This window comes from Populus trichocarpa, chromosome 9, assembly GCF_000002775.5.
Source record: "Populus trichocarpa isolate Nisqually-1 chromosome 9, P.trichocarpa_v4.1, whole genome shotgun sequence".
Classification (NCBI taxonomy): Eukaryota; Viridiplantae; Streptophyta; class Magnoliopsida; order Malpighiales; family Salicaceae; genus Populus; species Populus trichocarpa.
Window position 1 is genome coordinate 12,790,905 of NC_037293.2, and position 14,039 is coordinate 12,804,943.

At 35.7% G+C, this 14,039-nt stretch overlaps 3 protein-coding genes across 3 annotated transcripts; all 3 read right to left on the bottom strand.

Moving 5' to 3' along the window:
* Window positions 1-2,354: 2,354 nt before the first annotated feature.
* On the bottom strand, window positions 2,355-3,983 carry LOC7481687 (EC protein III-like). Its single transcript, XM_052455940.1, has 4 exons — window positions 3,579-3,983; window positions 3,368-3,477; window positions 3,045-3,166; window positions 2,355-2,764 (listed from the first exon to the last, which is right to left on the bottom strand). Exons 2-4 carry the CDS (start codon window positions 3,434-3,436, stop codon window positions 2,581-2,583), a joined length of 375 nt encoding a protein of 124 aa, XP_052311900.1. The 5' UTR covers window positions 3,437-3,477; window positions 3,579-3,983; the 3' UTR covers window positions 2,355-2,580.
* A 2,659-nt stretch (window positions 3,984-6,642) lies between these two features.
* Window positions 6,643-8,090, bottom strand: LOC7481686 (protein EXORDIUM-like 5). Its single transcript, XM_002312764.4, has one exon. The coding sequence runs from the start codon at window positions 8,052-8,054 to the stop codon at window positions 6,993-6,995; it is 1,062 nt and encodes a 353-aa protein (XP_002312800.2). The 5' UTR covers window positions 8,055-8,090; the 3' UTR covers window positions 6,643-6,992.
* A 3,758-nt stretch (window positions 8,091-11,848) lies between these two features.
* LOC7474892 (amino acid transporter AVT3B) lies at window positions 11,849-13,584 on the bottom strand. Its single transcript, XM_002312763.4, has one exon. The coding sequence runs from the start codon at window positions 13,367-13,369 to the stop codon at window positions 12,083-12,085; it is 1,287 nt and encodes a 428-aa protein (XP_002312799.1). The 5' UTR covers window positions 13,370-13,584; the 3' UTR covers window positions 11,849-12,082.
* Between the last annotated feature and the right edge of the window lie 455 nt (window positions 13,585-14,039).

The window sequence follows — 14,039 nt, forward strand, 5'->3', positions numbered from 1 at the left end:
CTGTCAGCTCAACGGATTGAATTCATCTCTTTGATGCCCAACACCTTAAATTAAATCATATGCAGTTAGTTCTCATGGGCTTTGCCTGAAAACATTCTCAACTTTATGGTGACGGTGATGACATACATTCCACCCTGCTACCTTAGGCCTTTCAGTCTTTTGAAAAAAAATTCTTCCATTTTTATATCAGAACAATTTAGCTAAGAATTGAAAAGAAAAAAGATATATAAACTTCATTTTTTTGTATCGTTCTTCCTGTTTATCTGTATTGGAGAGTTCTGGTCCTGTATAGAATGCTTTAGCAGAGCCCTAGCTATCATGGTCTTCGTTAAGCTCTTTTCGAAAGGAAAGATTTTCTTTCATTCAAATCTGTCTCGATGCTATTAAGAGGAAGCGTGTCAGGACCCGAATCCGGTTCACGACCTGCAACCTGCAACGTAAAAATAGTGTTATAAGTACACTCTACTTGTAATAAGCCTCGAATTGAAAATATATAAAAGAAAAGGAAGTTATTTAAAAAAACACTTTATAATATTTTAAAATATTATATTATTCAAAATTAATTAAATCAAATGATAGTTTAAAACTTCTTATAAGTAATTAAAACAAAAATAATAATTCATAATACTTATTACATTGTAAAAATCCAAACTTTATTAGAACAAGGTAATAATGGAGCGTCTAATACATCAAATCAAAATTAAAAGAAAAGCCTCGCAAAACAAGCAAGATATACCGACCAAAACTGAAAAAGTAAAAACACTCAACAAAATCCATTAACTAAAAAACCTAAAATAATATTAAAAATAAGAATGAGTTCAACCAGCTTAATGAGGGAATAACATTTAATATACATTTTAGATATCAATAGTTTGCAAGTTGATTTATATACATATACATACTAGGCATATTATCATAAAGTAATGAAATACATGTCAGAGAGCAGATGACACCTGAAGAAGATCAGATGACACATGAATGTGATTAATGTAGGAGGATCAGTCGTCACAGGCTGGTGCCTCTCTCACCAGTTAAATATACAGAATACTATATCCATATAGACTAATTGCTCTATGTTAGCATAGAGTTACAAACAAGTCTTATACCAAGGCATACTAGATATTCACATAATTATCAAAATAATGTATATCATATCAAATAATAGAATTTAGTTCAACAAAATACGAGTGCAAATTCAAGAATAAAATATTATGAAAATAAAGCAACAAATATAAATATTTAAGAAATTAATTAGTTGTGCTCATCGTATAATCAACATATATATTTATTTATATTACTTGCATATTAAAGATTATCTTACTCACCTGAAAAATATAAAAGTAAAAGAAATATCATATGAAAGATCTGAAAATTCTATTGAGGATCGTTAAAAGTACCTATAACGAATATTCAAAATATATTAAAAAACAACTTAAAATAACAAAAATAAAAGGCTTCAGTGCATAAAAAAAATCAGGTTTTGTCTTCTAAGTTTAGGGACTAAAACAATAATTTTTAGAAATTAGGGACCAAAACATAATTTTACAAGAATTGGATGACAAAACTGTAAATGTCAGAAATACATAATCATACTGAAATTTCACCCATAATCTATCCTCAATCCTATCTAGAATTTCAATTTACATTCCAGGGACAAAATTGTATTTTTTTAAGTTCAAAAAGGAGAGGCCTTCGCATTCCTAATCCGGTAGGGCCGGCCGGTTAAGTTCAGGGACTAAACTGTAAATCTCTAAATGGAGGGACTAAACTAAAAATTACACAAATCAATCACCAAACTTAGATTCAACATCCTTAACCTCATAAGAATAATGCCCAGAATCTCAAAATACATTTCAGGGGTCAAATTATAATTTTTCAAAGTTTAGGGACTAAACTATAATTTTCATAAATCAATGATCAAAATAAAATTTTATCATCTTCAACCTCGAGACCATTCTATCCAAATTTTCCAACAAAATTGAAACAAATTTCTTAATCATAACAAATCAATTCACAAATTTTTATTTCTAACAACATACTAAAAATCAATCATTAATCTTAAACCTACAATAATCATGAATCAATCTTAATAATATAAACTTTAAATCTTTATAAACTTTAATTTTTTTTTCATCATTTCATAAACAAACTATAATAAAAAATTAATAATATGAGAGGAAACCACTTATTTATTATTTGCATTTTTTTTTAATTCAAAATTCAAGATCTAAAATTAAATTTTTGATCTCATGACAGCCACAGGACTTGAAAGAAAGAAAAACAATTTTCTTATAACTTTTACTTGTATATATCTAGGTTAATTTAAGTTAGGCATGCACCAGCTTAAACTTGGATTTGAGTAAAAAAATTTAGATATTACAAAGCATCCGCATAAACATCCAAACACATCATAACGTTCAATCTGGTACTGCTGAAATTTAAACACTAACTCAGCTAACTCGTTATTTACTTATTTAAAGCCAAACCTAAGTCTCTAATTAACTAGAGACGCATGCCACTCATCATCGATGAGATGATGGAGCTTGCTTTCGTTCTACTCGAGCTGGCTAAAGCTTCTCTTCAAGAACTGCAAGTCGGACAAGCACAACCAGCACCACACGTACAGTAGGCCTTGCCCACGCCGGTGGTCACCACGCTCCTGGGGCATGTGCATGGATTGCAGCCACAGTAGTGCTCGCCACATGAGCATTTTTTGTGTCCAGCTCCCTCTCCCTCTCCGCTTGTATCCTTGACTGAACCACACCTGTATTCATATCAAGCAGCAAGTTAGAAGCATGGAATGTTTAACTAACAAAAAGAATTCTTCTGAAATCTGTCCTTGAATTTTAAGAGCATTTTAATTATGGAGGAGTTTTAAAATTGAAGTACTTTCTTACACTCCCGCCTGCAGCCAGTATTCTGATCATCTGATGGTTTGTGTCCTAAGAACACAACCCAAAAACTAGATTTCTATGACTATATGTCAAATAGCAAAGTAGGATTTAGTAATCAAAACAATGAAAAAGGGGTAGCTAGTTAGAGACCTGCGGGCTGTGCCACCAGGGCATGGAACAGGACATCCATCCCCATCATTAAAACCCACAGTACCTCCCCTGGTATCTGCCATTATCCTCCTTTCTTTTGCTCTCTCTCTCAAAAGGTAATGCTGCAAATTGCGTGCTCAAAGTCACGGACACACACTGTGGATATATATAGCGGTGGTCGAAATCTTATAGTAATAAGTGGCACAAGAAATCCTATCAGACTAACACATGGCCATCCATGGACGAAGTTTAACAAATAGCTGTCCTCAAAGGCTGGTGAATATATAGCACAGGTGGAATGGAGAGCTGCAGGAGACTAACACCTGGGAATGCACGTGGCTGTTGAAGCTATGATGTGGTTTGAGCAATCCATGCATCCCTTGCCACATCATGGCAACGTGGAGTCTAATCCTCCTTCAGATATGGAAACAGACTAGGACACATGCCATAAAATCAGAAATAAGAAGTTAATGCTTACGTGTTTTTTTTTTATATTGATGAATATTAAGTTAACTAAAACAACAGTTTGATTACCTGAACATTAATTTCAGAATTCATAAAACCTCAATAGAAGTAGGAAGGGAGATGATCAGAACAACAAAACCAACTTGAACGAAACAAGGCTAAGATCAAATGAAGGCCCAGAAGAGATCAAACGTAGAGCAGCCTGACAAGTTACTGCAAAATGATCAAGACCTCGCTTGATGCATGTCTATTATCTACACAGCATATATTAGGTCATCTATAAGATCTATCTGCCTCCAATTCCTGGTCCCTTTGTAGGATATTGGCCAGGCTGTGGTCCCTTAGCATTTAGTGATTTAGTACTAGCTGGAGAGAGACCTCGTGTACAGTAGCCATGTCAAGGCCGAGACCAATTCAGATTCCTTATTCCTATAATCCTATCATTAATCAGAAGCTGAAAATATGTTCCTTAATTAGAATAAAGAAGTTTGAGATGTAGGTACAGCATATGCCTTCGTCTCGTGTGTTTGGGCCACATTGTGCTGTAATGCATCCCCTGCAATTGTGCCCTACAGAGAAATAGGAATGATGGAGACATGGATAGATATATACAAAACCGAGTTTCATCTTTGATGCAAAGGTCATGCTGCTGATTTTCAAGTTCTTTGAAACAATAGCATTTGCCACCAATATTTATATTTCTGAAGATTTTGGTTAAAAATTCTGTTTTCTGAAGGTTTTTCAAGTCCCAACCAGTTTCTGATTTTAAGCATAGAAAAGGGCATTTTCCTGCATTGCAATTTGCAAGCCAGCAAACTGGAGAGAGCACATAACCATTGAATATTTTCATGCTGATAAACACAATCAAATCCAATTTCCTTTTAGTGACTAGTAATTACCCAGCTTATTGTCTCTTTCTGGATTAGCAATTTTTATTCTTTCTGAGTTCTATTTTGAGTTCCTGAGATTCTGTGCCCAAGATCTCACCTGGCAGATTGTCTCTTTCTCATGCAAGGGTAACAACTCCTCATTACACTGCATGTGGCTCTCCAACTCATTGATTGGGACAGACCTTCTTGGTGAATAAGGGGGCCTCTCTCTAGTGGGTCACGAGAAGGAATCGGCTATATGATGATGCTATCTGTTTTTTTGATATTTTCCCATTGACCTTTTTCATAATCCCACCCGCTTTTGTTTTATCTCATCCTGGAGCAGAAAATCTCACCGTCAAACAAGATTCATGGGACAATATCCATACATCAAGTATATGTGTATATTCAAAATCCCCCCTTCTCTTGAGATAATTTTTTGATCACGAACAGGTATGAAAAATGCAGAAGACGCAGGATGAGTAATATAATTAGTACCTGCGTTTTGGAACACAAGTTGCAACCGCAGCTATACCTGAACAGCCCTAGTTTAGTTTGGATTTCTTTTCCAAATATCTCAAGGGGACCACCATCATTCAAATTAAGATAATCAACTTTCAGGAATAAAATTACTGCGCTTTCTTTAATATTCCACCGACTGTCATGGGAATTAGAGAAACTAAACAAGGAGTTGGTTTGGTTGGGGACAATTGGTTAGCAATAAAAGCCAACAAAGAGAATATAATATCTCTTGTTTTGTTATCTTTTTGAAGCATCAAGAACACTGTTGTTCAGTACCATTATTCACAAAACAACCCACTGATCTCAGAATTAACTATCAGTAATCAGCATTACCATTAGGAAAATGAGGGCTTCACCGCATCAGTTTGTTTTTCATGTCTTGCTGAGTTAGCCTTGAACCTTGGACACCTGCTGACATACATTTTATGTCATTATCATCTCGCAGTTGCTGTAGCCCAGCTACACGCCAACGAAAGCATCGAAACCTTTTCATTTACCCTGCCAAATGGGGCCAGGGCAGGGCTCATAAATCGTCATAATAATCGTCCATAGTAATATGTACTCTTATGGGTCCCAAATATTAGCTGTGGATCACAAATGTTCCATTAAAGTGTTCTCCTGCTGTGGCCTGCCAAGTCTTCCAATAGACGCGCCTAATTAAAGGACAAGAATGTGTTTGGCCTTTGTTTGATCACAATTTCAATCCATGACCTCATTTTCAAAGTTTCTGAGATGAGAACAGCCGAAGGCTCCCTTTTTTTATATATATGTTATTTTGCATTTAAAAATATTTGGATATAAGTCCCTCTAAAAGCTTTTTTAATTAATACAAAGCTATAATTTATAGGTTTTTTAAAATTACAACAGTAAAAGCTGCTTGCACACAGGAAGACCCTACCAGAAAAGCAGGCAAAAGAAAAGAAAAGAAAAGAAACATTATTACTTTCATGATTACCATGTGTATGGGAGGGTTTGCAATTTGGGCTACCCTTTTCCTTCATTTGACTTTGGATTGCATAAATTATAATCGATCTATAGCAGCAGCATCCAAGATTACACTTCACATCAAGTATTTTAACTCAGAAATAACAATTAACAAATAAAGATTCAGACATCACTTTTGGCTTTATGTACAGCAGATATATTGTTTTTTTTTATCTGCACTTTTTTCATTTTTAGGCATTAGTTTTCGAAGAGAACATGGTGACCCCATCCTGGGTCATCCCTCTAACCTCTCCTCTAGCAACTAGTAGGTGAGTGCTTGAGAATCATGGAAAAGAAGGCATGGTAAAGCATGTACTGTTATGCATTTTCTGCAGCTTCCTTCAAGTTTGAAGTAATCATCCCGTCGTCAATTGATTAACTTTCAACAACCTTCTTGTGCATTAGCTGTAAAAATGTACCAATAACCAACTACCATTGCCTGATACTGTTAGCTTTCATCATGACAGAATTATTAGTGAAATCCATTCAAAATGAACAGCAAGAATCTTAAACCGTCAGGCTCTGGAGTTTTCAAAAAGAGGAGGAACTGGGATTGGGAAGAAAAAAGATCCAAGCTATCTTTGTATTTTGAAGAGTTGGACGTGGGTCATGGCAAGCAAGAACAAGAAAAGGATTCACAAAAATAACATCTAAGCATTCAAGAAAAGTATTCAGTTGGGCTTTTGCTTGTGCTCAGGCAGAATTCATCAAATGCAAAGAAAAATCTATTGAAAAAAACATTAAAAAACAATAAAATCTAAATGTAAATTAATAAGTTTACTGTTTAAATATAGAATCAAAATCTAACATCATCTCTTTATACATCTGAACTATAATTATTTTTAACCATAAAAAGAAAAATAAAATAAAACTAAGGAAATACAAAAATGAAAAACTCCTCCTCCTCCCCCAACCTCCACCTTCATCACTTGTGTATACATCCAATCTCCATCACCACATTAAACCACGAACTACAAAAAAAATTGAAAGAAAAATCATGATTCAAGAGCATAGAACCAGATTTTTTTAACAATCCATAATCTATTCTTCTCTCTTTTTTTTCTTCTTTCCCATTATTCAATGTCCTGGAAAAGACCACCACCCCTATTCAGTCCAGAGCATTAGGACCAGAACATGCCTTCAACTCAGGGCTCCAGATCCATTGCACCAAGAACTTTCTACCTCTTCTGCCATTCATATTAAAAGTCTTACCTTGCGTATCCCTCATAACCTGCCCTGTATACCCACCACCACCACCTGTCCCATACAACCCTTCACACAAGTCCCCTATCTCAGTTGGTGCTGTTGGATCCTCCCCAGCATACCAAGCATTCACTAAAGGATTTGAAGACAATTCTGCGAGCTCATGGCCTATAACACTAATCATCCCATCCACGCCCACATCCCCATTTGGTGACTTCAAGGCTCCTGGCCCCCCTCCACCCATGTAACCAGGGACTGCAAAAGGGTAAGCGCATACTTCGGGACATTGTTTGCCTGAGTTACCAACCCAAGCATAAGGCAGTGTGTAGCCAACCATTGATGGAAATGTAAAATAATGAAATCCACACACCGCCCTACAAAAGTCTTGCATAGTCACATCTTGTGATGTCAATATAAGGTAGATCCCATTCTTGTGATCTACAGGGAAAGGTGCAGACTTTACTGCTGAAGCTATCACTTGTTGGATTGTAAGTCTTGTTAAGCCAGTCCCATGTGAATAAGCACTATCAGTATATTCACCAGCTATGAGTATTGAGCGTGAGACATTAGCTCCAGTTTGATCTGTGTACAAAGACACGGTGCGCCACCACTCAGAGACGGAGGGCTTGGCGGCAACAGTGGTGGGGGAGATGGAGTTGAGGAAGTCTTTGATGAGAAGTTTTTGAGAATTAGCCCAACGGCCATACCAGATAAGGTAGATGTTTATCGGAGTTGAAGAGAGAACTGGACCCATATGGTAACGAAGATGGACTAAATCTGATGATCCCTCAAATTTTTTAGAGGAGGAGAGGGTTCTTGGCGGAAGTTTTGGGTTTATAATGTCTGGTTTTGTGTTGAAGGTTTGAACTTGTGGAGTGGTTCTAGTAGAAGCAAGGACATGGTGAATAAATAATAATGATATGAAGGCATAAAAGAATGATATAGAGAAATGGGATTGCTGTGACATTTTGAGTGGTGGGGGGGGAGGTGAGGAGGGATGGAGGAGAGTTAGGGGGTTTATAAAGAGGGGCGAGGTGGGGAGAAATGAAGAGTAGGAGGGAAATGGGTTGGAGACAGCTGCAACGTGTGGGCACACTTTGAGACTTGAAAGTTGAAAAGAGTGTCTCTCTCTGGTGTGTGCTAATTTGCGTTTGTTGTTTGTGGAAAACTGGGAATCAACTTTAGTGAAAGTGAAAGGGGACTGTGATAAACGATGCTTTCTCTCCTCTCCTCTTAGTTCTGTTTGAATGACTGACTGAGAATCATCTTTTGGTTTTTCTTGATCTGTCCTAACCTGCTCTGCTACTACTTTGTTTTAACTTTTTTTATTTGAATTCGATCGAAGGAGTACTGAATTATTGCCAGTAGTAGAGTACAGGGAGTGAATTTGATGTTAAACAGGTAGTATTTATGGCTATTGAGCAGGCCAGAGACATTACCGAATTATTGGTTCAGAAAACCAAATGCTCCTTCTTTGGTCAAATTGCTGCTGAAATCTCAATCTGCATGCCAATATGAACTGTATGTAGCTCACTGTTGCTTTCAAGAAAAATCTTCAATTTCTAGACATCGTTGCTTTGGAAAAACAAATTAAAGTTGCTGAGGTCTGTCACTTTTTTGAAGTTCACCGTCAACACACTCTTCAATGCTTGGGATAAATTTAGTTACCACCTGTCAGGAAAGAAACGTGTCTGGTTTGAGAGGCACTGTCTTTTAAAGTGAATTTCTGTTTCAATCGCCCTTGTTTTGAACTACTTTTTTTCTACCGGCAACTACCGGTGTCTTAGCACATCGGTGTCTTATTTTTCAGCATTCAGTGTATGGACTGAGTTTATTATTCAGCTATAATAGATACTCGATATTCCATTTCTCCTAGTGGTTACTTACGGTCTCACAAATATGTATAAAAACACTCACGAAGGTTAAGGTGAGGAATTGAGCTCCCTTGGTAGCCACAAAACAGAGGCCTCGGGAGAGGAGTTGCTGTATTCCCATTTAATTACTGTTAAGCTTGCAAGATGTCAACCAAGTGTATGCTGTAGTACTGGTGGCAGGCATCTTCTTAAGATATTTTTCTCGGAGCAGGAGTGAGCTGGTAGTGCCGTTCTCTCACATCATAGGCAATCACTCCTTGAATTCGAGGATAAATGTTTTGCGCTAACGAATATGGAGTTATTGACTTTGGAGAGCTAATTGAGCAGCAGCAGCAGCCGCCAAAGAGACTACAGTTTGCATTGGTTCAGCCTCTGCCACCCAACAAGTCAAATAACAGCAGAGAAATGGTTGCCTTTCTTTTGTACGATCACATCAATCAAGTAAAAGCTCAGCCGATTACAGTGATGTAGTTGATTGATAACTTTTTTTCTGGGACGATGACACCATGTATTTCGGTGAAATCGATCCAATTATGCAAGAGTTTAGACTAGGGCAAGCCTACACCCGAAAGGTGGGACCAGGGCATTTTTCTCCCCGGTTGACTACGGCACAGTTTTGTAGCTTGTGTAGACTGAAATTGTTTTTGTTTGGATAGGGAAAATATTAATTTGTTTTTGTATGAAGAAATAACGAAAAGGAGTCTTGGTTGCAGAGATATCGTCTCACAGAAAGCTTCCGATCATCTCTCCAGAGCCTTGCAGGTAACGCTTGATAAACAGTGTGACATTCTGATTGCATACATTATTGAAGGAGAAGAAGATGACTGGTGTGAGTTGTCTTTGTTTTGTCCACTTGTGATCCTATCACGCCAAAATTAGTGTCCTTTTTTTCCTTTTTCTTTTTTCTTTGTCAGGATCTTTAAGTGTATAGTTATTGCAATCAACAGCGTTCGCTCGGTGTTCCGTATGATTTGATAGTTTTTTTTTTTTTTTAATATATCAAGTTTATGTAAACACGATATCATTTCTCAGTTGCACTAGGGTTAGGGTTCATATTTTTTAAATTATATAAAAAAATATTCCGATGTTGTTTATGTTTTGTTTCTATAGTGAAAAGAAAATTTAAACTTTAAGGGTTTATCTGATATGATTTGAATGACTTTATGAATTAAAAATAATTCAGATTATTTATAAAAATATAGTTTGATTAAAAAAATTACAATGATATTTTTTTTAACATTAAGACAATAACATATTTGATTGACTTGGATCAACCTGATTTAACATGTTAAATCTGTGACCCGAGTTATGAGGCAATGATAACCTCTTAAAAAGCAATCAAAACAAATTATGAAGTATAATTCTCAATCAATAAAATGTTGAATTATAAAAATCAAAATCAATTAAAAAAAGACATAGAAAAGCGACCTTGATTGACTTATCATACTCGTGACCTAGATCATAAGACTAAAATAACCTCATAGAAAATAAATTATAAAGTTCAATTCCCAACCAGCCCGATATTGAGGGATAATATTAAAAAAAATATTAATTAAAAAAAACTTAAAATGACCTGAGTCAATCCGTCAAACCTATAATCATGGTCTAACCATCTAAATCCACGATTCTGATCATGAGATTATGATAAACTTTTATAGAAAAAAAAATATGAATCTTAATTTTCAATCAATCTTGTTAGACCCAAAGTTGAACTATGAAATTTGTAAAAAAAATAATTAAAAAATGACATAAAAATAAGTTGAATCAACTCGGATTAACTCGTTAAGCACCATTCTCAGGTCATGAAGTCGGGATATCCTAATAAAAACTAAATTAAAACAAATCATGAAGTCTAATTCTCAGTGAAACACGATATTAAATGATAAAATTGAGAAAAAAAAAACAAAAAAAATGTGTCAATTGAGTTAATTCGCTAAACCTGTGGCCCAGGTCATGGGATGAGAACATCCCAACAAAAATAAAATCCAATGCTGAAGGCCCTGTGATCCAGATCATGACACCGAGATTACCTCTTAAAAAAATGGAAAAAATGATATGATTTAGCAAGTCAAGATGACAAAACTCGTGCTCTAATCATAAGACCATATATCCTCATAAAACAATAATAAATAGATTATGAAACTTAATTCTTAACCGATCCAATATTGAATAATGGAATTTAAAAAAAAACAAAAAATAACTCGGGTCAACTCAAGTTAACCCGTTGAGCACTATTATTAGATCACGAGAATGAAATAACCTAATAAAAAACAGGTAAAACATATTATGAAGCCTAATTTCAAATCAACTCAATATTAAATAATGAAATTAAGAGAATAACAAATTAATTATGAAAAAAAAAAACAAGTTAACCGGCTTAACCTGTCAACCTGCAATTCATTTCATGATACTGGGATAACCCAATAAAAAATAAAATACTATATTGAAGAAAAGAATTAGAAGAAAAAAAAGCATTTATAGAAAGAAAATCAAATTAAAAAGAGTATTATTTGCTTTTCGATGATAGGTACATTTTTTTTTTGGTTAATATTATCTTTAAGATTTTATATTAAAAAATCATTATGTTGACCAATTAAAAATAGGTTTTATGAAAAAAGTGTACAGTAACGGCTAAGTAATAAAGTTTCAGTAATGGGCATCCCTTGGATGGCATTGGCAAATAACACGAGCTGGAGCGGGGATGGAAATTTAATCCCAGGTTTATAAGTTTATGCAGACACTATATATTATCAACAGAGTTCTCTCGGTGTCCACTTGTGATCCTATCACGCCAAAACATATCAAGTGTATAGTTTTTTCTTCTTTTTTTAAAAAATAAAATTGAATCTAGCAATTTAAAGAAGAGAAAAACAAAGTATGAGAGAGATTTCCTTAAAATCCTGTTTGCTATGTACTCTCAAGTTACACCAGAAAAATGACAGCAATATAGAATCCATGTTCCTACAAACATCCTATCTAACAATCAGACACAATTTCCAGATCGACAAGGTAGTTTCACAGTGAAGAGATAATAATAACGCAACGTGTCTACAAAAGAATGGGGATAGGAACTCGCTTACTGCTATAATTCACACCAGCCATACTCTAAGAAGAACACACCCTATACCTTGACAGCAAAGATCTCCATGAGAGCATACCATGTCCCAGAAACAGCAAGAACAAGGCCTAAGGCCACAATCCCTACATCAATACTCCACCCTTTCCAGCTCATCTCCTCCTTGAACACGAGCAGGTGAAACAAAGCTGGCAAAACAAATCCCAGCCCACAGCATACACTACTCCCCACCAAGGACATGAAATCGGCAAAGTTCGGCACCATTAGAGCCACCAAAGTAACCAACAAAACGGATACCCATCTAAGCCACAAACAATACCTTCCACCCCAAAACCTTCTCTCCAGTATCTCATAAACAGGGTTCATCATCAAAGGAAATGTAAAGAACAGGTTAATACAAAGACCCAATTGAACCAAGAGGCTAATGAGTCCAGGCCCTAAATTAGCAGTGATAATATCCTGAGTATCATTTCCAAAAGCAAAGTAACCCAGCACGCCAAAAGCTCCATATATCACTGAAATAAGCCCCATGCTCAGCCCTAGGATTCTCCCAAACTTTTCCCTCTCTCTCATTTCAGATTCTATTGGCAAAACCATGCCAATCCCTTCAAACGCATAAACAGCCACACCCATCCCATAGAAAAACACAGACAAACCTCCAAATGCTCTAACTTCAGCCCTATTTTCCATCATTATAAAAACATCCTTAACAATCACCACTCCCATGGCAGCAAGATCAACAACATCGGCAAAAATACTCAGAGGAGCCAAATGGGTCAACGTTGCAATAGAATTCAACCCCAACTGAAAAGGAAAACAACCCCACATATACCAACTCTTAGCTGACATTGAAAGGGCCAGAATTTGAGAAGCCAGGCCATTAGGTGATGGCGAATTGAATAGATTAGCCAAAGTATTAGCAATGAATATCAAATAACCAATACAAAATCCAGCTTGTGACAAGACAATCATAACATCAACAACAAACCTCCCAATAGAACCACAAACAGTGAAACCCACATCACCAAAAGAGGTAATCTTTGAGAATCCACCAGAAAAAGATTGAAGCTTTCCACGAGTATTGACTAACAACATCATACAATAATGAGTTAAGCCAGCAACAGAGAAAAGCATAATAAGACTCATTAGCCAACCTGTGCGTTTGAAAGCATAAGGGAGACCAAGAACACCAGCACCGACAATAGCAATGAAGACATTTGCAAAAGTCTTCGATTGAGATGATAAAGGCGTGGACTTGGCTATGAGAGGTGTGTCTTCTCTCGGTGGAAAAGTTTTTGCTGATGAGGATGCTTTTTTCCTCCCAAATCCCATGTTTGATTGGTTGATTGTTCGTTTGTTTTGAGGTTTAGTTTGAAGAAGAGCAATAATTAGAAGAGAGATCGATCTTTGATGATGTTTTTAACAGAATTGGTATTGGCTGGTAATAAAAATAGGGAATTGCTATTGGAAGCCTAGTTATCACGCCATGATCCTTAATCCGACTTTCAATCTGTATCAGCCCTGTTACCCAACAAAGTTGAAAAGTCTACCAATTGTATAGTGACAAAAAGATTTAATAATTGTAAGAGAACGTGAATGTATTTGTCGGAATAAAAAAAAAAAAAAGAAATCTTAACATTTTTTTTTATATCTAATCACCTTATGATTAACTTTTTAAATTTTAATAATTGAGTTATACGATAGACGCGTTTAGTTATTCCACATAGAATGGATAAAAACAGTAAAGCAAGGCATATGGTTAATGACAGAAGAACATAAGGTATTTATTATAATAAAATAATAAAAATGAGATTTAATTAAATCTCTTTATAATAACTGCTGTTGTTATTTTTTTTGGAAATTAATTAATTGAGCTATGCAATGTAAGTTAGCAAGCCAAAATAGGGTAGAATCTTGACCTTAAGAAGGACCAGGGGGAAGCAGGACGGAAAACTTCACGTGGAACTAAGCTTTGAACCCAGCCCATTCAACCGAGTCCAAG